A 26,649-nucleotide genomic window follows, 5' to 3' on the forward strand; every position below is an offset into this window, starting at 1 on the left:
AAACCGTGTACGAGATTTATCATGTTTGAACAATGTAGAGTTTCCCCATATTTTACCCAAGATCTCATTCTTATGTAAATTACGTCTAACATTTTTTAGGATGGAGACATGAAACGTGTTATGTCGGTTTTAATTTCATATTAAGACAGATAACGGGCAAATCCAACTCATTTCCCACCTGCTGCTTCATGAAATGAAAAATTCTCGTTTTGCATTGCATACCTGTCTCCGTCACAGTGGTGAACCCAGGTGCAGAAGAAGTTTTGATCGGCTTCCCATGGTTTGATGTACTTGAGGAACAAGACTTTGAACTTTCTAGAGATATCCTGCAGTTAGAATGAAAGACATACCAGTGTTTCCAGGAGATACCTTGATATATTTTAAAGGATCATCAAATTGTTAAAGACATTTCCCAGCATCAGAAACAGTAATGAGAGAGAAATACAATATAAAGAATAGTCAGCTGAGGAACCCCTTGCCCATCCCATGCCACAGGTCTGATGTCTTATTGACATACATGGCCAGCACAATCCATCCCCGACCTCAGCAGACCATAACTGGCTGCAACACATACGAGTGTAATGACTTGCCAACACTGCCATCAACCGGCACCAGTATAAAAAGGTACTTAACAGGGGATTGAGAGGACATAATAGCTTTCAGTGCAAATTCAGCAAAGACATGGAGGAGGTGTCTGACTGTAGCAAAGCACAACACTTGCCTGTCCTCACTGGCGCTGGAGTCTTTACAACCCAAAGCGGCCGGGGCCCAAGGACGAGATTTTTTCTTTGTCTCTTTCTTGTCTTCGTCTTCACTTTCATCCTTCTGCCCGCCAGTGCTCCGGTTTCTTGATTTATTTGCGTCTCCCGGGGTCACTTAAGACATTTTACAAAGTTAGTACGTTTTTTTTTTTTTTCTCTCGACCAAACAAAAAAAAATAATAATAATAATAATCATCATATGGCCATCAAGTTCAACCAAGAAAGGAAAGGGAAGAAGCAGAGGAGAAGAAATGTAAAGGGAATACAAATTAGGGTTTGGGATTATTTTCAGGATATGCATTAAAATAAAATCTGCATTTCTTCTTGAACAAAAAGGAAAACCAATATTTACACAAATAGAATCATATCCATCTCCATCTTTAGGAACATCAACATAATTCTCCAAACCCTTAATTGCATTGTGAATTTCTTAAGACTATTGCCTTTAGATTAATTGTCCTCAATTTCACATATATATAGCATTGGCACTTTCCTTATAGGAGCCCCACTTGTCCATGCAGCTAATCATAACACTTGTGCCAGCAACCTGGCGGATTTGCGCCAAAAAAAGAAGCTGTGCTCCAAATTTATCAAGGCAAAAAACGGAAATTGGTAAATAAAAAAATTATTTTGCCCAGTTTAGACCAATTAAAACTAAGTCTAAAGTAGGAACCAACAGTCTTATACTGCACCAGAATTTATAGTGCTGAATCTGGCACAGAAAAAGACAATGGGGCAGATTTACTTACCCGGTCCATTCGCGATCCAGCGGCGCCTTCTCTGCGGTGGATTCGGGTCTGGCCGGGATTCATTAAGGTAGTTCCACCTTAGATAGGTGTAAGTAATATACCGTATTTAAGCAGAGTTTTTCAGCACAATTTTGGCTTATATCCGAGTACTCGCCATTCCTATGCGCGGGCAGCTCCTCTTCTTTATGTGCGCCGGCTCCAGGTTGGACCTGTCACTGACCTGGAGCCGGCGCACATGAAGAAAGAAGAGGAGCTGCCCGGGCACCAGAATGGAGATTACTCGGATATAAGCCAAAATTGTGCTAAAAAACTCGGCTTATATGCTGTATATTTTTTTTTTTATAGATATAAGATTTTCAAGATACATCCATTGGTTATTACTAGGTTTCTGGCTATATACTACATTGGGGCCTGGCTGGCTATATACTACACTGGGGGCTGTGACCAATGCAATTCCCAGGTTTCTCCAGTTTTTGGTGCCAAAATGAGGTACTTCTGCTTATACTTGGGTCGGCTTATACTCTAATCTATACAGTAATTGAAAAGGCAAAATGTCTCATTATTAACTGATGAGACAACTTTTAAAAAACAATACTTATACCCCCTCATCCCAAACTAGTGCTGCAGACTTATCCTCACTATAGAGAAACTCTCTCTATAACCAATTTACTTACACGTTGTATTTTTCGTAACCGTTTTTTCCTCAATGTAATTACCTTAAAGCCTGTAGGGACGTGCAGATAAATAGCAGTGTTTACATTTGCTGTTTATTAAAATGGGATTGGTTTGCACTTATTCCTGGTGTAGATAAGAAACTATTTAATAAGAGTATGCCTTGGCTCACTAAATTAATTAACCATGTATAGCACTCTCCAAAAAAGAAAGTACAATTTAGCCTATTAGTTTAAATTAAGATACAACTCCTCTACACTGTTCACTGCGTGCGTCAGAACATTTCAAATTCTTGGACCCCATGATGTAGTTAGAAAGGGGGTGGGTGGGGTGAGAGCACAGACGAATTGGGGGGTGTAAATAATTTCCTGAGGACTGACACCAACCTCCCCCATGTCCCATCGCTTTATCAGGAGCTGGGACAGGATACGGGTTGGTGTGCCAGGCCTATGGATATCATCTATCCCGCCCCCGAGTCATGCAGTCTCTGTGCTCCCTCATCTTGCTGGAGCGGGGTTTCAGTGCCCCCGTAAACAACGTACCATGGTGTTAGGTAGCAGCTCTGGAGATGTGTAACCATACCTGTGTGTTAGTAGCAATGCTCCTTAATTACATGTGGGCCAGGGGCACTATGTGGATTTAGGATTAAGGTTCTAAACTGCACAGGTCAGGCCCGACATGGAGACAATCAGGGCTTTGACCTACTTGATGTATAAAATAAAAACTGCTGATTAAATAATTTATGGTTTAGAGTTAACAACCAAAGATTTAAAACATCTTAAAAACATATGTGCAGCTAATGATGTTTAGAAGCTGCTGAATAATTAGATGTGGCCCCTTAAACAATGAGCAAGAAGCATGTGATGTGCATAGTCAGAATTAAGAGCTGTAACAACCAGTCTTTTGCATGGCTACTTACACTGAATGGCTCGGAGCCGCGGGATAATGGTGGGACTTGCAGGAGGGCTGAACTTGGTGCTAATTAAGCTCTTCCTTTTGTCCATGGTAGGGGAAGCCTGTACAGTGAACTTGTGTTGGAAATCTGTAAAGCACATCAGAAAGCAAAGGGGTGCCGCTCAGCAAAACACCACGTCAATGGCTTTTTGTGGTCAAGAGAAAGAAAAAATTGCACATTAAAAATATGAATACCATTTCCAATAGTGTGATCCCAGTATATTTTATAGTCTAGGATATAACTCATCTTAACTCATGATTAAATATTATTAAAGGCCGGTCCTCTGGACAGCTGTATGGTGCTGCAGGCCTTGCAGGATTATCAATTGAAGTTCCTGGAAAACCCCTGTAATGGAGTTAGTCCCAGCTATTCCATTACTCTACGACTGTTGGAGGTCCCATCCCTGGGAAACCGAATGATCCTGATAATATAATAGCAGTATTTATTGCTGGCCACAAGCTCTGAATCCCAGAAGCTGGACCCCAACCATTCAAAGTGAGGACATACCAATATAATTTTTTTTTTTTAGTATGGAAGGAACTCTTATGGAGGAGTTGTACAATTTCATGTGATAAATGGAGTGGTGGCATTCATGATGCTTTTTAGGATCAGTGGGGGTCCCCATGCTCAGACTTCTCCAGATCATACAGAAAAGTTCCCTAATAGGGTTGTCCAGGATTTAAAAAAAAAAAAAAAAAAAAAAAAAAAAAAAGGAGCGAGTCAAGGGCAAGGTTTATTGTTTTAATGCACCCCCAGGTGTATGAGTGAAAGAGAGGTATGGAGAGAGACTTTGAAATAAAAAAAAAAAAAAAAAAAAAAAAGAAGAGGAAAGTGTAGGCAATTATTGGGATTTGGTAAAGCTCCTCATCCTCTCCATTTCTGATAAAGTCATCAACTTCTCATACTGCTCCATGCACACTGTATTTCGTTATTCAGACTACCACAGCATAGTGTGAACAGAGGAGTGCAAGAAGTCAATGGCCATTTTACAGAAATTAAAAGAGAAGGAAGAATTGTGGAAACTGCACAAGTTAGTTAAAAGTTGAAGACACCATAAGTATGAGTAAACCTCAATATAAATGCAGCAAGCCAAGACACACCTGAAGGCAGACTAATTATGTTTCCGTCTTTCAACTTAAGGCGACTCTTCTTGAACTTGCCCTTGCGTTTCTTCACCTTAGGCTTCTCTTGGCAGAGCTGGTGGATGATGATGTTTAATTCTCGCTCCAAGATGTCAATTTCCCTCTCGGCCAACTCCTGCTCCCTTCTTCGGAGAAGTTCCTCATGATTCTTCTGCTCAAGGGCTGCTCGAGATAGTTCCTCCTCCCAACTCCGTAACTCCTATGTTACAAAGAGAAAAAAAATAAAAATAAAATATGTTCCAATTAAAACTTTGGAACACAACCAAAGCCACATGGGACACTACATAAGAGGGAAATATACCTTCTCCTTTGCCCTAAGCTGGTCAAACATTTCTTGGATCTCCTGTTTCCAGTCTTCCTGCAAAGAATGGAAAGAATCTTTGGGCATCTCAAAGAATCCAGATTCTTCGATGGTGGTCAGCTGGAACAGGATGTTTGTAAATGAGGGCCGACAATGAGGATCAGGGTTCCAACAATCTGTAGGAAATATAAAGAAAATTCACATAACATTAATGCTTCGCAGATAAAGTATGAAAACATTGCAGATTAATGCAGAGTCATTGATAACATTTAAGGGGTGGTCAGATTTTCAAACACAATTTTGTAGGTATGCTGTGATAAAGAAAGGAGAACTGCCCTTTCAGCACTTGTTCAAAGGAAACAAGGGAGTATTGCTTAGCGGGAAACCGTAGGTTTTAAAGGGGTTTATCACGTTTATGACATCTCCCCTTTAAACAGGATACAATCAGATTAGTGAGGCTCTGACCTTAGGAGCTCCCACAGAGAATGGGAATGGACGCTGAGCACTATTGGGTGCCTTTCAATAGTATGCGATTGCCCGAAATTGCAAAGTACAGCAATCTCTGACGCTCTCAAAATATTGAATGGAACTATAGGAGACATGTTCATACTGTTTTCCTGTTTGCTGAAGGTCCATTCTCATTATTGTGGGGGATCCAGCAGTCAAACCTTCACCAATAAGCGTGTTATCCCATATCATTTGGATAAGTAATAAATGTGCAAATTTGGTACAACCCCTTTTAAATAAGTCAATATGTGAGGTCAATTTGGCACAAATGAAACTGACCAAAAGATATGTACAGTAAGACAAAACTAGTTAGCAGTAACGATTATTTACTTTAGGCTCCATTTACATGTGCGTGTGAGCAAACATGAGCCGTGAAAAGGAATGGGTGAGCTCTGCACCCCCCCCTTCGTATGGGGAGCCAAGCACCCATGCCACAATTACAGGAAGGAATTGGATGTATCCCACCTTATATGGTGTGGCTGAAAATGTCCAAATCCTCACGGCTTAACAAAGTGATATAATCTTTATGTAACTAGCAGTGGGATTACATTCTTTAACCCCTTAAGGACGGAGGGTTTTTCGGCTCATTTCTCGCTCTCCAACTTCAAAAATCCATAACTTTTTCATTTTTCCGTGTACAGACCTGTGTGAGGGCTTATTTTGTGCGTAATAAATTTTACTTTCCCATAATGTTATTTATTTTAACATGCCGTGTACTGCGAAGCTGAAAAAAAAATTCCAAATGTGGAAAAATTGAAAAAAACGCACGTGCGTCACGTTCTTGTAGGCTCAGTTTTTACGACTTTCACTCTTCGCTCCAAATAACACGCCTACTTTATTCTTTGGTTCGGTGCGATCGCGGTGATACCAAATTTATATAGGTTTTATTGTGTTTTAATACATTTTCAAAAATTAAACGAATGTGTACAAAAAAGAAAAAAAAAATTTTTGCCATCTTCTGACGCTAATAACTTTTTCATACTTTGGCGCACGGAAATGTGTGAGGGGTCATTTTTTGCGAAATGAAGCGGCGTTTTCATTGCTACCATTTTGAGGTCTGTGCGACATTTTGATCATTTTTTATGTTATGTAAAAAGGCGTAAAAGTCGCATTTCGGACATTTGGGCGCCATTTCCCGCCTCGGAGGTCACCGCCGGCCGTAACCGTTTTTATACTTTGATAGAACGGGCATTTTGGGACGCGGCGATACCTAATATGTTTGTGATTTTTACTGTTTATTATGTTTTATATCAGTTCTAGGGAAAGGGGGCTGATTTGAATTTTTAATATTTTATTAAATTTTTTTTATTTTTTAAACTTTTTTTTTTTCACTATCTTTTAGACCATCTAGGGTACATTAACCCTAGATGGTCAGATCGCTGCTACCGTATACTGCAATACTTCTGTATTGCAATATATGGCATTTTTGCAGCACATTCATTACAATGAGCCACTGGCTCATTGTAACGAATCTGCAGATGTCAGATAGCCTCGTGTCAAAAGGAGACCCGAGGCTACCATGGCAACCGATCGCCGCCCCCCCCCCCCCCCGATGACGCTCGGGGGCGTGACGATCAAAAAAAAAATGGCGGCGCCCCGTTGCTGCCGGCGGCAACAGGGGGGGTTAATAGCCGCGATCAGTGCTAGCACCGACCGTGGTTATTAGCGCTGGGGGTTTTATGCATTATGCAAAAACCCCCACCTTTGTATGAAGAGGACTCAGCCCGTGAGCCCTCTTCATACATCCCTTATACCTCTGCGCCGTAGAGCTACGGCGCAGAGCGTTAAGGGGTTAATGAAACTTTTTTCCAAAGCAAAGGAACCCCACAAGTCCTTCCTGCAGTCACTGTGAGAGGAGGGATGACTATACATGCAGTCCCCGGGTTACATACAAGATAGGGTCCGTAGGTTTGTTCTTAAGTTGAATTTGTAAGTCGGAACTGTATATTTTATAATTGTAGATCCAGACCAAAAAAATTTTTTCCCCAGTGACAATTGGAGTTTCAAAATTTTTTGCTGTAATTGGACCAAGGATAATCAATAAAGCTTCATTACAGACAACTTACAGCTGATTATTGCAATCTGGGACTATAGTAACATCCAGAGAGCTTCACCAGAGGTGACAGTGGGCAGAGTCCGTCTTTAACTATTGGTCGTCTGGTGTCCTTAAGTAGGGGACCGCCTGTATTTATTTTTGCATAGTGCTGTCCTGCACGATGAATAAAGACCAGGCACCACAGACTGATCCCGCAAACAATCTCACCTTCCATGAGTCTTGCAAAGGGTTCTGGACAGGTTGATGGAATAGGGAGAGACAGTTTATTCATGGCAACTCCATAAGCAACAGCTAAGCCATCAATCCCCCGGAATGGCACTTCTCCAGTCAACAATTCCCACAGCAGGACTCCATAGCTGTAGTATAAAAGAAGAAACCCAAGTCACTACAGGACGGCTTCTGGCCAAAATCCATCACCATTAGATCTTGTGTCATGTGGGGGTGTAAAAAAAAATAAAAAAATTTACAGCTAATTCACAGCATAAATCATTGGCAGCATTGAAAACAGACTAGGGAAAGGCTAACTGCTATCTAGCCATGTCTGGTACAGGACATCCTCTCTAGAACAGGAGGAAGCCAGGACACACTTATTGCTTTTGACAGCAAATTCTAAGTCATTGACCTTTAATACAAAGTATGTAACAACCAGAGGGTCATTGGTGTTATTCCAATAAATGAAGCTTACTGGGGAAAAAAAAAAAAAAAAATTACATTTGTGTCCCCTTTAATATATTATAAGGACTGTGTTTCTAGATGACACATGAGTGGAGATACCCACTGAGAAATTTGCTGTAAAGTAAAAATAAAAGTTTGTGACTATAACAGTGGTATCTCTGGTTCTGTTTCACTTAGAAACACAATCTTATTATGATATTATACTGCACCGGAATTCTAGCTCCCACAGTTAAGAAGATATACCGTATATACTCGAGTATAAGCCGACCCGAGTATAAGCCGAGGCCCCTAATTTTACCACAAAAAAACTGAAAACCTATTGACTCGAGTATAAGCCGAGGCTGGGAAATGCATTGGTCACAGCCTCTCCAGTATGTAACCAGCCAGCCCCTGCCCCAGTGTATATAGCCTGCCAGCCCCTGCCGCAGTGTATATAGCCTGCCAGCCCCTGCCGCAGTGTATATAGCCTGCCAGCCCCTGCCCCAGTGTATATAGCCTGCCAGCCCCTGCCCCAGTGTATATAGCCTGCCAGCCCCTGCCCCAGTGTATATAGCCTGCCAGCCCCTGCCCCAGTGTATATAGCCTGCCAGCCCCTGCCCCAGTGTATATAGCCTGCCAGCCCCTGCCCCAGTGTATATAGCCTGCCAGCCCCTGCCCCAGTGTATATAGCCTGCCAGCCCCTGCCCCAGTGTATATAGCCTGCCAGCCCCTGCCCCAGTGTATATAGCCCCCCAGCCCCTGCCCCAGTGTATATAGCCCCCCCCCTTCCCCGTTGTGCAGCACAACAATACCGGATGTATCGCACAGAAGATCTACGGGTGCCGCCAGAAAGGCGAGTTTTGAGTTTTTTATTTGACTTGAGTATAAGCCGAGTTTGGGTTTTTCAGCACATTTTTTGTGCTGAAAAACTAGGCTTATACTCGAGTATATAAGGTAACCATTTAAAGGGATCCCCCCCTCCAGCCCATCAGCAGAAGACAGGATGAAGGAGCTGCAAAGACACTTTGGGAAAGTACATGCACCCTCTGCATCTGGAAAATGGGGGGATTGATTGATGCTGTACATATTTATAATATATTTTTGGTAAAGGTTTATACAATTCTACCAAATTTAATGGGGGAAAAAAATGACAAAAAAAAAAAAAAACACTAAAGTTAAAGGCTCCTTTCCAGTCCCTCCCTTTTGGCAACTGCCTAGTCACACAGCAGATGCTAATGAAAGGTACAATATAACATTTTTTTTTTTATACAAAAACACTTTGGCAGTGTATGCACTATGCTCTGTGGGGACTGGGGGAGTGCTAAAACGGCTCTCCTGGTGACAGGATCCCTTTAATAACGAACCAGTAATGAATGGTCCATTAAAGTCTATGGGTAACAGATGGTTCACCTTTGAGTTTCTGTAATGCTCTTAATAAAATGAGATGTACAGACATGTGAATTGGGCCCATGTGGGAAAGAGTGCTGAAAACAATATAGTCACAGTTGTCTTATGTTTGGGCCAATACTTAGGAAGCTGAATGACTCCACCAGACGACCATCTAATGTGTGTGTACAGGGCACAATTCCATGAAAGTTGGGTGGCAAATGATATGAGATGTATACATATAATCCAGACATTGCCATCTTCCTGTATGGCAGAGAGCTCTTACCTCCATACATCACTGCCCTTCGAGAACATAGAGGAGCGAATGACCTCTGGTGCCATCCAGGCGTATGTCCCAGCTGCGCTCATCTTAGTGGTCCGGTGCCATTCTCTTGCAAGGCCAAAGTCAGTGATCTTCAAGATCTTGTTGCTGAGGTCACTATTCTCCACCATTTCCAGAATTAAAACTGACAAACAAAAAGAAGACAGAATTTTCAGTGATGGTCAGGGATACCCCTAGAATAAACATCCCCTCCTCAGGACTCGGACCGTACTAGAGATAATGACAGGCGCAGCTACAGAAGGGCGATACCACACATTAGGAGTCATTTATTATCCATATAGGTCCAGTTTTAGGTTTCTGGTGGAAAGTCTTCATTATTCAGATCTGCCGGTTCTGTCTGTCTATCACTATTTCTGCTGGCTGTAGTGTGCAAGGCTCAGGGAGACAGGGGGGCTCAGTGTTGTTCTTGCCTCATCTTTCCCACAAGCCCAGCGGGCCAGGACTACATGTGTTACCAGCTATTGTTCTGCGATTACAAATGGAATGTAAGAACCTGCTCCATTCTAGGAGACAAGGGATGAGATTACTCCCAGGAATTATGTGAGGTCCTGGAACACATGACTGGATGTTCAGCTGTGAAGTTACAAGCGTTAATGTGCGTCGTCATATCCAGCTAAAAACAAAAGCTTTAACTAAGTGCATCAGATGCCTAATACAGTGCGAACGGAAAACAAAAAAAAAAAAAAAAAAAAAAAAAAAAGAGATGGAATTAAAAAGGGACACTATTAAAGGAACAAAAAAGTGGAGCAGAGGTGTCAGCGTTTGATGTCCCCCTCCCACCCTGGATCAATTTTACACAAAGCCCTAGAACTGCGCTTTAACCTACACCAGGAATTGCTACTGTTACATAGTGTCCCATTTGCAGGTCATTCTAGAGCAGGAGGAGCTGAGCAGAATGTATATGGTGTCACATCTGCAGGCAGCATGTTATAGAGCAGGAGGAGCTGGGCAGATATATTATGCATATATGTGTACAGTTTTGCATGAAACAAATATGACCTTGAATTCATTGTTAAGAGATCAGTAGGCAGTCCTTATACAATTGACAAGCAGCCCTGTATTAATGTGCATATAAATAGGTCTAAAGGTCCGTGAGCAGACTCGCCAGCTGGACAAAACTATAAATTAACTCCCACGTCTCCTCTAGCTCTAACATGCTGGCTAAAATGCTATATCTTTTAATATTAGATGGGGGGGGGTAAGAAATTATTATTAATATCATTAAACCTCAACAAGAGATCTATACCACCCCCCCCCAGACAAACCAATTCTCTATCCCATCAATATCTGCAAAACCAAGCCAAGGTGCAAGTAGAAGATTCCTACAAGAGACAGCCAGCTTCCTGCCCCCTTGTATCCCTTTACAATCTACATGTGTGACCCTGCATGTGCCATCTAAAAACACTTCCCGACCCTTGGTCTTCCACTCACAGCAGCATGGCCCTCATGACTATACAAGAGCTTTTAAAAAGGGGCTGGGGGGGGGGGGGGTAGGAAATCCTTCAAAGAGGAAAGGCATTAAGAGGTTAATAGCTGACACAGCAGATCATTCAGCTTCATGGACGGCGCAGGAAGTCTGCCCTAAGCAGATAATTGGCTTCCTGCGGAAAGGCTTTATGCTAAAATTACTGTCGGACAGTGGCAAAAATCCCCCATTTCATTTACACCGCTGTCTGCATATACAGTATGGTTACATACTTGTCACATGCGGTATCGCATGTATATTTATTTATGTGTTTTACAACTTTTTACGTTACTTTCAAAAGTTATTGTTGTTTTACTCAAAGTTGTTTTGACTGGAGGAGATTTTCTATTACATGTAAAACGAGTGAGAGGCAATTCTCAAAATTGACATGTTACACCCTACCTGAGGGGGCTGGTATTTCAATGGGATAAAAGTAAGAGAAAGACACTTTACATAGTTCTGCCACAAGAGCATGCTACACGTTACTGATGTAGGCAAGTAACACAGGCCTTAGACATGTACACAGCTCTTAGGTCACCTTCACACAGGAGTATTTTTGGAAGGATTCAGCACCAGTATGCCTATGTTTTAGAAGATTATGCATGTAGAGAAATGTTGAATTTTTTTGGTTCATGAATAAACGTCTTTGTTTTTGAGAGAAACGACCATGAAAAGAGATGGCGTTCACACGTTTGTTGTTCAGCTATGGATATGTAGAAATGGGTGCGACTAAACACGGTGTGTAACCGGAGATGTACTGCAGTTGCTCATCTGTCAGGAGCACTCGCCATCACTCGGAGTGTTCCCCTGGTCCTTGGCCCCAATGGCAGGGAAGGTATCAACTCTAATGCTGAGTGCTGCATTAAATAATTCAGTACTGCAATTTGTAACCAATGCGGCTGAACGTGCAAGAGTCATCAGATCCTACATGGAGAACATGAGCAGCCATTACTTTCCTGCAATCTGAGTCCATACTGCAGCATACAGAGATTTTTATAAATGTAAAGTTCACTAGCGCTCACAATGCTAAGAACTCCCTACTGACACCCTTAGGTCTTGTACATATGAGCGATTTTCTCGTCCTCGAGTCCATCTGGCATACCGCGACAGATTATTAGTCTATGGCGCAATACATACATGTCCAGTGTTATGCATGGTGTCAATTGTGGGAAAATCCCAGCATGCACTACACCAAGGTGTGTGTAACTCGCCCATTGAAGATCGATGGGTGCGTGAAAAAAAAAAAAAAAAAAAAAACCCTCAGACTTAGGCCCCTTCCACACTAGCGTTTTTCACGCGCAGAACTTGCATTGCACTCTGTCCCATTGTTTCCAATGGGCCTTTCCTCATTTGCGTTGTTTTTCACGCGCGTCAAAATCGCAGCATGCTCTACTTTTGCGTTTCCCCCCCCCCCCCCCCCCCCATTCAAGTCTATGGAGACGCATCAAAAATGCATTGCACTCGCAAGCATTGCAAGTGCAATGCGTTTTAAATGGATGGGTTGCTAGTTGACATGAATAATTCCCCTGCTCGAGATCGAGCATTTAATTAAAAAAACAGTGAAGAACAGTGAAGAATAGAATAAAAACAGTGAACACAGTGACCACAGGATCATTTAAGTGAAAAACACAGTAAAGAACACAGTGAAGAATAGATTACAGATGTTCGGCACATCTGCTTACTTGTCGGAAGATACGCGCGGAACGGCGCGAACAAAATAGCATGTGAAGAACAATATATATGTGTGAAGAACACATTGCAGGTGTTTCCATACATCTGCAATGTCTTCTTCACACATATATATATTCTTCACATCTGCTAACTTGTCGGGAGATAATATACGCGCGGAACAGTGAAGAATAGATCGCAGATGTTTGCATATATGTGTAACTTATCTGAAGACATTCTTTTTCAATTAAATAAAACATTTTATTCCCGAACTATGGTCCCTTTGAAAAAGTCCCATTGACTTAGAAAACGCAAAAAAGCTAATGACTCCAAGGAAAAATGGAACAAAAACGCAGCCAAAAACGTCAGTTTTTCACGCATTGCACCCTGACGTGAAATGCAACGCTAGTGTGGAAGGGGCCTTAGAAGTCCTCGTAGTGCGGAACGTCTTTTACACACGTCAATATGAAAATAAAATAATAATATAGGATAGAGGCTCTAAACTGAAAATCTGGCACAAGACTGCAATGTGGGAATTTTTCACTATCCAAGATTATAATTACATATATATATATATTTTTTTTTTTTGCGGTTCCCATGACAGTATATCTTTTTGGGATGGTTGCTTTGTAGTAGTGAGAATTCACCTCAGCCTATGCCACCATCTATAGAGCTGTGTGTCACATCAGAGCTTCATGTATAATGGACTATACCACACACACACTCCATTAAGGGAAAGAAATTCATATCAGTTGCTAATAATTATGTTCTTGCAACATAACTTACATAAATGAAGCTCCCAGCATATACTCCGTGACTGTAAACTTAACATCTCTATTTAGGATAATATAGATAATGGGAATAATTGGTGTACTTCCAGCCATCATAGATGATTCTATTCCTTGGTAGGAATGGATGCTGTTCTGAGGCATCATGGAATTGATAGCAAAGCAGAGAAATTTAAAAATCAAGTGGTGCATCTAGGAATAAAAAAGTTTAACCCCTCCCCCCCTCCCCAGAAACCCCCATTAAAAAGGTATGGAAAATATTTTCTGGGGAAAGTAAAGACCTATGAAAATGTTTTGTCCAAATAAAGCCAAAAGGCACCCACCAACTTTTACCAAGCAAAGCCCCTTAGTTAACCAGATACAGATAAAGGGATTAGTTGTTGCCTCCTACAACCATAGATCATGTGAGTTTTTGAGATCACTCTGTAGTATGTGCGCAGATCACTGCTGATATCCACCTTCAGAAGGCTAATCACTAGTGTTTCGCTTTATACAGACATTTGTTTTTAGGAAAATATCTACTGAAGGTTAGGAGTAGGGAGGAGAAGGCCCCGGAGTAGTAATGATGTGGTCAGGCCATAAATGAAAAGAATTAGGTCTTTCCATGTTCCTTTTTCCCTATGAGCCTTGCCTGGGCCGGCTACCACTCTCCAGTGCACCTTTAACTGAACTTAATTAAAAAGTCGTCAATAAGCTGTCACTTGTGTTTAATGGAGAGCAGCTCAGACCCAGATACGGGGGAAGTGAGAAAATCTGTGGTGACAGTCAACACCGGAGCTGTAAATGGCCTCCTTACTGACAGAAGTATGAAAAACTGTCCAAAGTGCATCAAACATAAATGAGCGATTTCTCCTATTCATTCTGTATGTCCCCGTGGGGGGGGGAATAGAAATATACTGTAGTTGAGAAGCAGCATTCAGTGTGTTGGACCAAGTATCAGTGGAAAAATACCTACTATGGTTCTGTGTGCAGCCCCAAGATCACAGTGACGGCCATATAGCTAGATCAATGAACAAAAGTGATAAACACAGAACACAAGCCACAAAATAAAATGGAAATTCCAGAAAACAAAGGTCTGTCAGCCTTCCAAAGATCAGTCACACTATGAATGAACCGGGGAAGGCTTCCTAGAGTCACATGAATCATCTTCCTTTTAAGGCTGGAAAGGAAGTGTGCAACTTGTTAATCTGCAATTTTCCTTCTATATAAATGCAAAATAAAAATCTCTCAATATACAAAAAAAAAAATATATATATATCATTCCCATAAAGCAGGCCTGTGTAGTCGGTGATCATTTTGGTGGAGCTGCAGCTTCTTCTCTCCTCCATGTACCATATTTCTTGGTGTCCCCTGCAGGTTGCATGTGGTGGCACAAGGAAAGCGAGAGGACTTGGGAGCAGTACAGTACAACTGACAAGTACTTACCACTTCTTTCCTCCCCGCCAGTGTCAGGACACAAAGTAGGGTGGCAAGAGAGGACCCAGGGGCAGCGAGCTGTAGTAACCACTACCCGGCCTTCTGCAGCAATGAAGACTTCCATCAGTTCCATCAGCTATGGAAGCGCTCGTTGGACTCTGTCAGCCGGGCGCAACTCATGACACGCTGCATGTGGCTCTTACAATACAGGAGCCCAGGAATTAAGCCGGAAATGGTGCAATCATCCCCTAGAGGTAACGAGCGTGCATAAGGGTAATCTGGTGGTAGATGCCCTTTAAGGTCCGGCAGTAAACAATTGTGCTACATGCTGCCATTTATAGCCACCAAAAAGTTTGACTCACCACAACAGACCCATGGCATGTTCAGATGATGAACAAACATTGCAGACTGCCATGATGCCCAGATGTTCCACTGAATATCAGTCTTAATGCCAGCCTCGGGTCCTGCTCAACTGAGAAACAAAGGCCGTGTGCCCCACTGAAGATTTTCCTGGCCTCTGCCATTGCCGTCCTCAAAGAACGGGGAAATCGTGGAAAGTCATCTTCCACACAGCAGCGCCAACAAAGACCACCACAGCTTTGGGGTGAATGTGCTATACTGGGTGGAGGACAATACACATTTTGGGCAAACTAGGAATTAGTTGAGGGTTTTTGTAACACAATACTTGAAAATTTTCTGTAGCAAGCAACGCACACCACAACTTCCCATCTAAATCGGGAGCCCTGCATAAGGTACTTATGACATAACCACATACAGGGTTATAAATTCCTAAAGATGGAAATACTACATTTAGGGGTTAATTATTACTTCTCAGCAACAGAAAGCTTAGAAAGGAGCACCATAAGGTCATGACTTGAGGCTACACACGTATAAAGGGAACCTGTCTTTCCTACACACTTTGTTCCTTAAATTTAAGGCCCTTAATGAACACGTAGATTGTATCATACTCACTGTTACTTGACTTCAGGTCACGGTGGATGACAGGGACAATGGCTTCATCGTGCAAGTAGTTCATCCCTCTGGCGATCTGTACAGCCCAGTTTACTAATATATCCGGAGGAATCTTCTTCCCAGATAGGACTCGATTTAAAGACCCACCTCGGGCAAACTCCATGATCAAACACAGATTTGGTTCCTTTAAACATACCCCCCTCAAGGCAATGATGTTGGGGTGATTGAGCATTGCGAACAATTTGGCCTCCTGCCGGACATTCTCGATGGTCTGGCTGATATCTTCATCAGGGTCATGACGTGCTGCTTTGACAGCCACCTCCTCATCTCCCCAAATGGCACGATATACTTTCCCAAAGCCTCCAATACCAATTATTTCTTCAAGGAAAAGCTCATTAAAGTCAATTTCTTGTACTATAAATAATAAAAAAAAAATAAAAACACATTAGATTATAGTCAGAAAAAAATGGAAGGAAAAGACGTCAGCTCACCCTGATGATGTATTTCATAGCACCTGGAACCATCCGAGCATGGGATCACTCCGGCTTGGAGAGGTATAAAATATAAAACGAAAAACACGATCCAGCTTCAAAGGATGCAACAGGAATCCGTATAACATTTTTAAGGCTTTATTCCATCTCTTTAAAAACCATAGATTCGGCCATGGGATACAACAGCATAAATCGTCACAGCATGATTAAGGGTGTCTAACACCTGAAACACGTAGACGATTCATGCTGTTGTATCCCATGGCCGAATCTATGGTTTTTAAAGAGATGGAATAAAGCCTTAAAAATTTTATACGGATTCCTGTTGCATCCTTTGAAGCTGGATCGTGTTTTTCGTTTTACATTAGATTATAGGATTATATAGACATTGGATCATGATAGCATATAAATAATATATATATTCTATTGGACAAAATGTACTAACCCTGGGAGCGATTACAGTGGAGAATAGTTTTATATAGTATAACACATAGCAATGGTCATAATAAAGCCACACTCCTTAGAGAGCCCTTAGATATTTTACCTTTAGCCTTATGCAGGAGACTGAATGCAAAGTGAAGAATGAATATATTATGGCACCATCTCAAGAAGGCTGTTTGAGCGCACTAGAGAGGTAACAACGCTGCTCACCCCTTCCCTCTCCATAGAAAATAGAGCTGCTCTATCTTTTTTGCGGCCATGGCCAATATGGTGAGCACTCGCACTAGTCGCATATGGGGGATGTATATCCAGCCGAATATACGTTCCCTATACCTTTGTGTGGCAAAAATATGTATCATCAGAAGATGAAGCTGTCATGTCCTCGCTGACAGGCTAAGGTTTTATAGTAGTTTGTTGTAGGAAGTCTCCTTGATATCACTGTGGGGTGGGATGTTTACGTTTGTAAAAACATAAAAAAAACTTTAATAAAAAAAATTGATTAAAAAAAAAAAAAAAAAGGGGAATACATTTGGTTTATCCAATTTTTGTTATAACAAACGTATAACAATTTGTGTTATAGGAAGAATACTCATCAATATTCGGGAGTGAACCAGCACTAGCACATGCTGTGGATGCAAAAGTTGCAAATCCAGAACAGTAAGAAGACTATTTTGTAAACTTATACAATGTAATTCACAATCAGATATGCAAAACGCGTTTCAGCAAGAAAACATCTGGCACAATTTCCATTTTGTTGCCAATATGTACTGAACCCGATGTGCTGGCGCAGCAGTGTGTGGGGGCTCCAGTCCGGTTTTATTCTGACAGCAGAGATGATTTATGGTGTGCACAGACCAGAAGAGAAATTCATTTTTTTGTCCACCAGTGCAGGAAAATAGCGCAGTTTGCACATGGGTGATACTTACAGAAAACGCTCATTATATCAGTTATGTTTATAACACTTCCCAGAATATAGTTGGATCTGAGTATCAAAATGTCTGCGGATTTGTGAAAATGAAAAGTGATGGATGATACAGATAAGGCACCGCACATGCCATCCACACCCCTATGAATAACCCATCACTCCACAACAGGTTATATGAGAGTTACTTAACAAGGCCTGGGCCTCTTCTACTTACCTTATATACTCAAGTATAAGCCTAGTTTTTCAGCACAAAAAATGTGCTGAAAAACCCAAACTCGGCTTATACTCGAGTAAAAAAATATATATATCTAAACTCACCTTTCCGGCGACCCCTGTATATCTTCTGTGCAATCTGTCCGGCAGCGGCAGCAGGCTATACACACTGGGGCAGGGTCTGGCAGGCTATATACACACTGGGGCAGGGTCTGGCAGGCTATATACACACTGGGGCAGGGTCTGGCAGGCTATATACACACTGGGGCAGGGTCTGGCAGGCTATATACACACTGGGGCAGGGTCTGGCAGGCTATATACACACTGGGGCAGGGTCTGGCAGGCTATATACACACTGGGGCAGGGTCTGGCAGGCTATATACACACTGGGGCAGGGTCTGGCAGGCTATATACACACTGGGGCAGGGTCTGGCAGGCTATATACACACTGGGGCAGGGTCTGGCAGGCTATATACACACTGGGGCAGGGTCTGGCAGGCTATATACACACTGGGGCAGGGTCTGGCAGGCTATATACACACTGGGGCAGGGTCTGGCAGGCTATATACACACTGGGGCAGGGTCTGGCAGGCTATATACACACTGGGGCAGGGTCTGGCAGGCTATATACACACTGGGGCAGGGTCTGGCAGGCTATATACACACTGGGGCAGGGTCTGGCAGGCTATATACACACTGGGGCAGGGTCTGGCAGGCTATATACACACTGGGGCAGGGTCTGGCAGGCTATATACACACTGGGGCAGGGTCTGGCAGGCTATATACACACTGGGGCAGGGTCTGGCAGGCTATATACACACTGGGGCAGGGTCTGGCAGGCTATATACACACTGGGGCAGGGTCTGGCAGGCTATATACACACTGGGGCAGGGTCTGGCAGGCTATATACACACTGGGGCAGGGTCTGGCAGGCTATATACACACTGGGGCAGGGTCTGGCAGGCTATATACACACTGGGGCAGGGTCTGGCAGGCTATATACACACTGGGGCAGGGTCTGGCAGGCTATATACACACTGGGGCAGGGTCTGGCAGGCTATATACACACTGGGGCAGGGTCTGGCAGGCTATATACACACTGGGGCAGGGTCTGGCAGGCTATATACACACTGGGGCAGGGTCTGGCAGGCTATATACACACTGGGGCAGGGTCTGGCAGGCTATATACACACTGGGGCAGGGTCTGGCAGGCTATATACACACTGGGGCAGGGTCTGGCAGGCTATATACACACTGGGGCAGGGTCTGGCAGGCTATATACACTGGGGCAGGGTCTGGCAGGCTATATACACTGGGGAGGCTGTGACCAGTGCATTTCCCACCCTCGGCTTATACTCGAGTCAATAGGTTTTCCCAGTATTTTGTGGTAAAATTAGGGGCCTCGGCTTATACTCGGGTCGGCTTATACTCGAGTATATACGGTAATAGGGTTCTCTCAGGTCACACAGAGGAGAAAAAACACTGACACATCTTCCTTTTGAAAAAACAGGTATAGCAGGGAACATCAGGAGCTGGACATCCCCTTTAATTGAAGGCAGCTTGTCACCAGTGTGTCCTTTCAAGACAAAATCAGATTTAGTCTGAGATGGTTACCTTTAGACGCTGCAGGGGAAGTGTCATTTCAGATGTACCTAGAAGCACACCATTGAAGTCATATTATAGATCATGAAAAATAATTATAATCATGAAGAATATCATAGAACTTTCAGATCTTATTAGAGGAGTTGTGGTTCTGAGAGCCCCCAGATATAAACACCATTAAAACAAGGGTGGGAGTTGGACTTTTAGCTATAACGCTTTTCAATCTTTAAATGTCTTAACTGCCTGTATCTCTGGTATTGATTTGATCTGAAAGAGGATTTTTATCTTTACTATGACACAAGCAGCATGTTTCTAGGTACTATAGAACAGAAGATAGGGATTTCTGAAGTGACACTACACCTGCAACCACTAAACCTGACTCATCTCAGGTAAACAAGACTCTACTCTGCTCAGTAGCACAGTACTTTGGAAGCATTTTTTATAAAGGTACAGATGATGGAATTTCACATAAAAGGAATTCTAGAAATTAAATTTCATACCCCCAATTTTATACAAAGTTGGACAAAGTTGGGGCAGACAAGATTTTTTTTGTTTTATGGAGGAGGGGGGTATAACTACTTTATTTTTTTTTTATTTTTAACCAGGGCACATTATATATGTGTTCCCTGCTTTATCATCACTTATCTGTGAGCTAATGGTAACAGCCCATTGGCCCCGTGGACATGCAGAGATGATCACATGGCAGCCTCCCAGCATGCCTCTCACCTCCTCAGTAAATCAGTATGAGCACTGTATACAGGGGTACTGTGACAGAGGAGGAGTGGTAGTATCTGCCCCCATCACAGCGCCATGAGCACAGGCTGGGCTCCTCCCGACCGCGGCTGTAAAATGTTGCTAGAACACCTCCTCTGTCACCCATTGGCATCCCACAGGCAACCTGGGTGTACACTCTAGTGCCTTTCTATCACAACATGCCGGAGATCATTTATAACATACGCAAAAAAAAAAAAAATTATAATTAAAATAATGCCCAAACTGACATTTTTAACCATTGATTGAACATGTTAAACATGACCAAAAAAATGTATGAACCCAAGTGTGTACAAAGAGACTACAGGTAATTGCACACAAAACAAGCCCTTGTGTATATTAATCTAAATCTCATTCCATCTCTGAATCACCGGCGAAGCAAACACCTCCGCCATTACTGCACTACTATGGAGATCACTACTAGCAATGCAACACCAAATTGCAGTCATAAATTGTCTTTCCCCAATATTTAGTCCTAACATGACAATTTTTGTGAGAGCAATAAAGCATTCTTCTACTTCCATCAAAACATGAGCGACCCGCCCCTCTCCCCTCCCCATCAGCCTGCAGCCAGGAGCGATTCCTATGTGATGTATGTGCGGGGTAAGGTCAGGGGCGCAGTGCGAGCAGGAAACAATGCACACGCTGAACAAAGCCAGAGCCCCATACCATGAAGAGGGAGGAGGTTTTCCTCCTGTTTAAGCCACAAGGTGTGGAAGCCATTTACAATGGGAGGCCAATCTAGTATAAAAAAACCCACACAACACAGGGCGTGTATTCTTATGTGTGTCACCATGCCGGAGATTAATCGCCTCCTGATCCAGACAAAAACAATTCCTCTGTTAAACATCCATTGCCAACACGGGTGAAGCTTATTGTAAAATTATTAACCGATTCTTTAGATGTTTTGGAAGATCGAAATTTAGTATATACAATACTTCAATGGGGTCCAATAAACAAGTATAACATATGTATCACAACCTTCTGTACACAATGTGCATATAGCTATATGAACCAGGCATGGAGAAATGTAAGGCCCGCAAGAGACACATTCAGGGGGTCAGCTGCAACAAAATAGACTACATCTATATTCACCCCATGTCGGATCTCCTGATGCTGGGTGGTCTTTGCTGAAGATCACCTGCAAGTCTTTCAGTTTTTGCATTGCAAAGGATGGGTGCAACCCTTACCAGTAATGGGCAAGCTGCAGGTGAATTTTCCCCTATGTATACACAATACACAGTCACACCAGATGTATACGTGTATCAGAATTCTGCTAGCCAATCTGTAACCCATAAGGAGACTTATTTACTTGTTTTTAGGATCTATACATTCCTGTACACATGACATCCAAGCCAAACCATGCTCAGGTGCCATTTTTCAAGGCCAGGTATTGTCTAACCAATCAAGAGCCGAATTTACATGACAGAACCTCTGCTCCAACAGGACCAGAAGCAGCTGAGGGGAGGCATTTTTTCCCACATTAACAAAATCTACCCTTTTTCCTGAGAAACATCTGAGATTTTAAAAACATCTTTAAAAAGGAAATCCACAATCAAAACCCAAGCATGATAAAACAGGGACACTTTGGATCCAGGCACCACGACTGTGGTAATCTTATTGTATTTGTTACATGGCCTCCTCCCGACTAAAATAAACCTTCACAATTATGCTAATGAGCCTGAGGGGCTAGCCTAGCTCAGAAAGACTATAGCCAGATAACATAGAAGTTATGGCAGCCCCTCAGGCTCATTAGCATAATTTTAAATGTTGATTTTAAAAGGAAGGAGGCTATGTATAACAAATATAAGACAATTACCAGTGTCACAAATCCTGGATCTATGAATAAGCGTTCCCATCACCAAACTTACTGCATCATAGCAGGGTTTTAATGCTGTGAGCACCTAAACAGCTGAAGTATACTGCACAAAGTGTCAGCTAAAGCTTCAGTATTGTTCTCACCAATCCAAAGCCTTTCGCATCATAATAATGCAATTATTTCAATTGGAAAATGTGGACACCCATCCGACCACAGCAGGGACATCAACGTTGAGATCAGTCAACAACATGAGTGAAGAAGCTGCCGTAGTTATAAGATTACAGCCCTGTAATTGATATAGATCCTTATGAACAGCTGAATGATAACTAAATAGAAGGTTTGCCTGCCCTGGGTGGGTAGATTGACATGGTTGCAGATCTTGAGGCACAAGTCATATTTACAATAGCAACCAAAATACTATTCACACCAGCCAAAACATGATTTGAGGTGTTCATTGTATATCCGCTTCTATGCAGATTAAACCAGCAGTGTGAGTGACATTTTGGCCATTTTCTTATTGATTATAGTACTGAAATAGGGCCAACACACCCAAATGACACAGACTGACCGTGCTGAGCAGGGGACTTGTATATATTGTCTAAAAGGGACTCCTTGTATCACAAGTAGAGATGAACAGACCAGACATCGAATTACTATCATCATCATCAAGTTCAGGTTCAGCCATCTGACCCGGACATCGGGTCTGCTCATCTCCAATCATATCACAATGCGGCTAGTACACAGTCGTGGTTTCACAGCCGACCACAGCCATGTATTTTAGCCCACAGACGGCTGAATTTTCCACATGAAAGTCAGCGGGAAAAATCCAAATATAATCCAGATAAAGTAGATATAGCCCTAACCGTCTCTCCTAACTAGTATTTAGAAAGACACCAATAATATTTATATATCTTATAAAATGGATAAGTGTCATTTTTATGTGTGGGAAATCATACAATTTTCAAGCGTATTCCAACATTTTTTTTTTATGCAAAATTTTGTTTAGGGGGTTTTCCCCAAAGTCAGTCTACCTGCACATTGACACGTGCTGCTCTTGATCCACAAACATGTAGTTTGTGACCCCTGTGTCATTGGTATGGGAAATCCTTTTGAAAGTCAATGGCAAAAGAAAGGATGCCCTAGCCACAAACACGGGCAAGGATAGTCTGCATATACAACTACATGTGTGCTAGAGGTTAAAGGGAATCCGTCACCACATTTTTCACAAAAACAGGTAGTGACAGGCTCCCATAGAGCCCTAGTAACTATCTGACACCTTTCTTTTAGCTAAAAATGATTCCCCCGAGAATCCCATATATTCAATTTTATAGTTTTACTTGCCATCTAAATATGGCTAAAGCGAGTCAAGGTGGGCGTAGCCTCCCTGGGCTAAATCCAGCAGCTCCTCCTCATCCTATTTCTGTATGGAGCTGTAATGTCATGTGACCAGGGTGACCCTACCCCCTCGACTTGCTCCAAAGAGGCATAGATACCAGGCAAGTATAGAACTCTGATTTTATGGGGATCTGAGGGAAACTACTTTTAGCTAAAAGCAGGGTGTCAGATAGTTACAAGGTCTCTATAGGAACCGGTCACTAGCTGTATTCGTCAAAAACATGGTGACAGGTTCCCTTTAAAAACCATCATGTGCCAATCCTCCTGCTCCGTCAAATGGATTTTACTACACCAAAATTATTGGGATAGTTACAATGCTTCTGAAGTGCAGGGGGCTTGAAACACCGCTGTTTTGATAAGTGATCAATGAAAGATCATTCGAGGTCAAACATTCAAGGTGGATTCTGGCACCTGGAAATACAGCAGAATTTGCTGTATTGTGGCCAGAACCGGTAAATGCAGCTGAACTCATTGTATCAGGTAATCTGTGGGGGTACAGAGCATCTGTCTCTACCCATAGTTGATGACCCATCGTTTGAATAGATCATCAGTCTGAAACTTTCTCTGTGCACCTGCAGGATTTACTAGGTGACTCTCGAATCACTGATCCACATTCAGCGAATATGTTCAGTCCAGCAAATACCGCCAGCACCCGGTTCATGTCTATCGGACCACACTCACTACCTAGCAACAGCCTCTAACTTGGTCACAAATTCCATCAAATTAAAAAAAAAATTAATATATATATTTTATGGTCAATGTTAAATTTTTTTTTCTCTCAGCACACAGATCTCAGCGATGACCTCTTCACAATAGGCACATTACTTAGCAGGTAACCTCTGAGGGCTGTTACTGTGATGCCATCTGTGGGGAGCCATGACAGAAAAGACAAGCAGTTGGTTGTTTAAAAAGGTTCCCCCCCAACATCTTGGGGGGAGGACAAAAATACAACCATATGCTTAACTGCCTCTAGTCCCAACAGATTAAAAAAAATAAATCAATACATAAGTGAGCGTAATCCCCGGATTCAGCATCCATGCGTGACTGAACGCCACAAGAAGGCTGAGGACAGGAATAGGCCTCAGAATGAACATGAAATCTGACAGGAGAAGTAACAGAGACAGAAAGCCACTGCTGGAGCTTTCCCAGAAGGCTGCCACCTACATATAGGTGCTTGTGGCTGTACACAGAATTGCTAGCGGCACTAATCGCAAAGCCAGTTGTCCACAAGCAAGTTCAGCCAAAGAAACTTACTCCGTGCTGGATTTCCCAGACCCAAAATCTCCCAAGCTTCTGTCTCCGAAATGAACTCCACATGTCCACTCTGTTCAATCAGAGAAATCCCGCAAGCAAGTTTTCTAGGACCAAATTGGCTCATGGGCAACAGCAGCTTCTGAGGTAAAAGTATGAAAAGGAGTTGCTTCCATTCTAAGGATATCCTAGAAATAATCACTTGTAATGTAGGAAAACTCTTTTCAAAACTACTCTAAGACTAAGAAACACAATACTCAGAATTATATTATAGCAGAGACTTCATAGAACTTTTTACCCATAGGCAGAAACGGGCAGATGGCTCAGTATGTGGGCACCATCCTCCCCTACTGACGATGTGTCTGCCTCTGGCAATGTGTGTTCAGATGAAGCTGAAGGGGAATTTACCAATTACAGATAACAAACCCGGGAAGGTGACATTTCTCCGCATAGTACTCTACTTGGCAGAGAGGCCGGCAATCAATAACGCTTATATTCACTGCAAGGAAACATTCTTACACTGTAGAGCAGACACCGGGCAGCAGGGTAGTTCTTCCACTCGTTTTCCTTGTAGTTTACTAGAAAAGCTCTGAGTTCTGGTCACATAGTTACTGGGAAAGATTCCCACACGATCTTGGATCTTTCCAGTCCACCATCCTTCATCTCCAGACACACGCGAGTCCTTGGATAGAACTTGGACCAAGTCACCCAGACGAAGGGTCAGCTCATCCTCTGCGGAGGCCTCATAGTCAAAGACTGCAGTCCAATAGAGAGGATCTGATAAGGAGTCAGTAGGTTGCCCTCCAGCGCCTCCCCCATCGTACTCCTCCAAAAACTCCTGTCTAGTGGGTGTACTCTCTCTATCATCCTGATCTTCTTCGTCATCTGCCACCAACGGGACTGGTAATACTGAGGCATTGGATGTTCCTCTGGTCACTCCATGGGACGCTTTGCTACCGCCGGGCAGGGAGAGCAGAGATCTGAGGGGCTCCATTGAAGCGATCCATAGGTGAAGCTTGGTGTATGGAGCCTTGTGCCCATGCACTGCACCTCACAGGCTGAAAGCGAGTCAGAGAAAGTGGGAATTACTTACAAAGTGGCCGAGTATGGGCGCCGTACCCTCCGTGACATTGACAGGTGCCAATCACAGCGCACCAGCGATACAATACCAGCGACTACTTCTGCGGGAAAGTTTCCAGGGCTCTGACAATTCCCAAGTGAAAAGTTAGGATTGCTTGGACTTGTAGTGGCAGGACTGAGGAGATGCTAGTGCTGTGCAGGGGATGATGGAGGATGCAGCATGCACCAGAGCAATGGCTGCAGCAGCCTGGGAGGATGGGGCTCTTCAGGGGCCACAGTTACCGGCATGGGGGCCCCTCTCTGCAGGAGTCACGGGGCCTGGCGCTGTCAGGTGCTAAGATGCCCAAAGGAAGCAGCACAGGATACGGCCGTAAAGAGAGAAACCTGGGCCAGTCCACTCCCGCCTTTACAGCAGAGCTCCGCACTTTACTTCCCTCACAGACAAGGCTCCAAGAGGCTGACCCGCAGCATCTCTCCACTCTCTCCCCGGCGCCCGCTATCTGCTGCCCGCACCCATCCGCCCGGCACCCCCACACCTCCTTCTTGTCAGGCAAAGAGGGAAGGAAGCAAGCGCATCGCGAGCCGTTCACTCATCTCATTGGCGGGCGCCGCCGTCCATCACTCGCGCTAAAGCTCCTGATTGGATAACGCGGCAACCTATTGTTCCCTCCTCCTGTCTTCAAACCTGCTGACCCGCAGCGCTTTTTTTTGTACACAAAACTTTAATAGTTCCTTCACATTACAAAACTATAGAAAGTGGTAAAATTAGATGATTTTTTAAGGGGGAGAATTTTGATTGTTAGTGCTTTCAATTTAGATAATTTGTTAA

At 43.1% G+C, this 26,649-nt stretch overlaps 1 protein-coding gene across 1 annotated transcript in view; it reads right to left on the reverse strand.

Annotated features, from left to right (window-relative positions):
* The window catches only part of MAP3K9 (mitogen-activated protein kinase kinase kinase 9), a 32,299-nt gene extending 5,906 nt beyond the window's left edge, over positions 1-26,393 (reverse strand). Inside the window, exons 1-9 of the mRNA XM_072115595.1 lie at positions 25,260-26,393; positions 15,836-16,249; positions 9,470-9,650; positions 7,351-7,499; positions 4,581-4,756; positions 4,238-4,478; positions 3,102-3,224; positions 722-875; positions 223-326 (exon numbers count right to left, since the gene is read on the reverse strand). Coding sequence (XP_071971696.1) covers positions 223-326; positions 722-875; positions 3,102-3,224; positions 4,238-4,478; positions 4,581-4,756; positions 7,351-7,499; positions 9,470-9,650; positions 15,836-16,249; positions 25,260-25,734 — 2,017 coding nt within the window. The 5' untranslated portion in view covers positions 25,735-26,393. The remainder of the gene's footprint in view (positions 1-222; positions 327-721; positions 876-3,101; positions 3,225-4,237; positions 4,479-4,580; positions 4,757-7,350; positions 7,500-9,469; positions 9,651-15,835; positions 16,250-25,259) is intronic.
* Positions 26,394-26,649: the final 256 nt, after the last annotated feature.

The sequence above is a fragment of the Engystomops pustulosus genome, chromosome 7 (assembly GCF_040894005.1).
Source record: "Engystomops pustulosus chromosome 7, aEngPut4.maternal, whole genome shotgun sequence".
Lineage (NCBI taxonomy): Eukaryota > Metazoa > Chordata > Amphibia > Anura > Leptodactylidae > Engystomops > Engystomops pustulosus.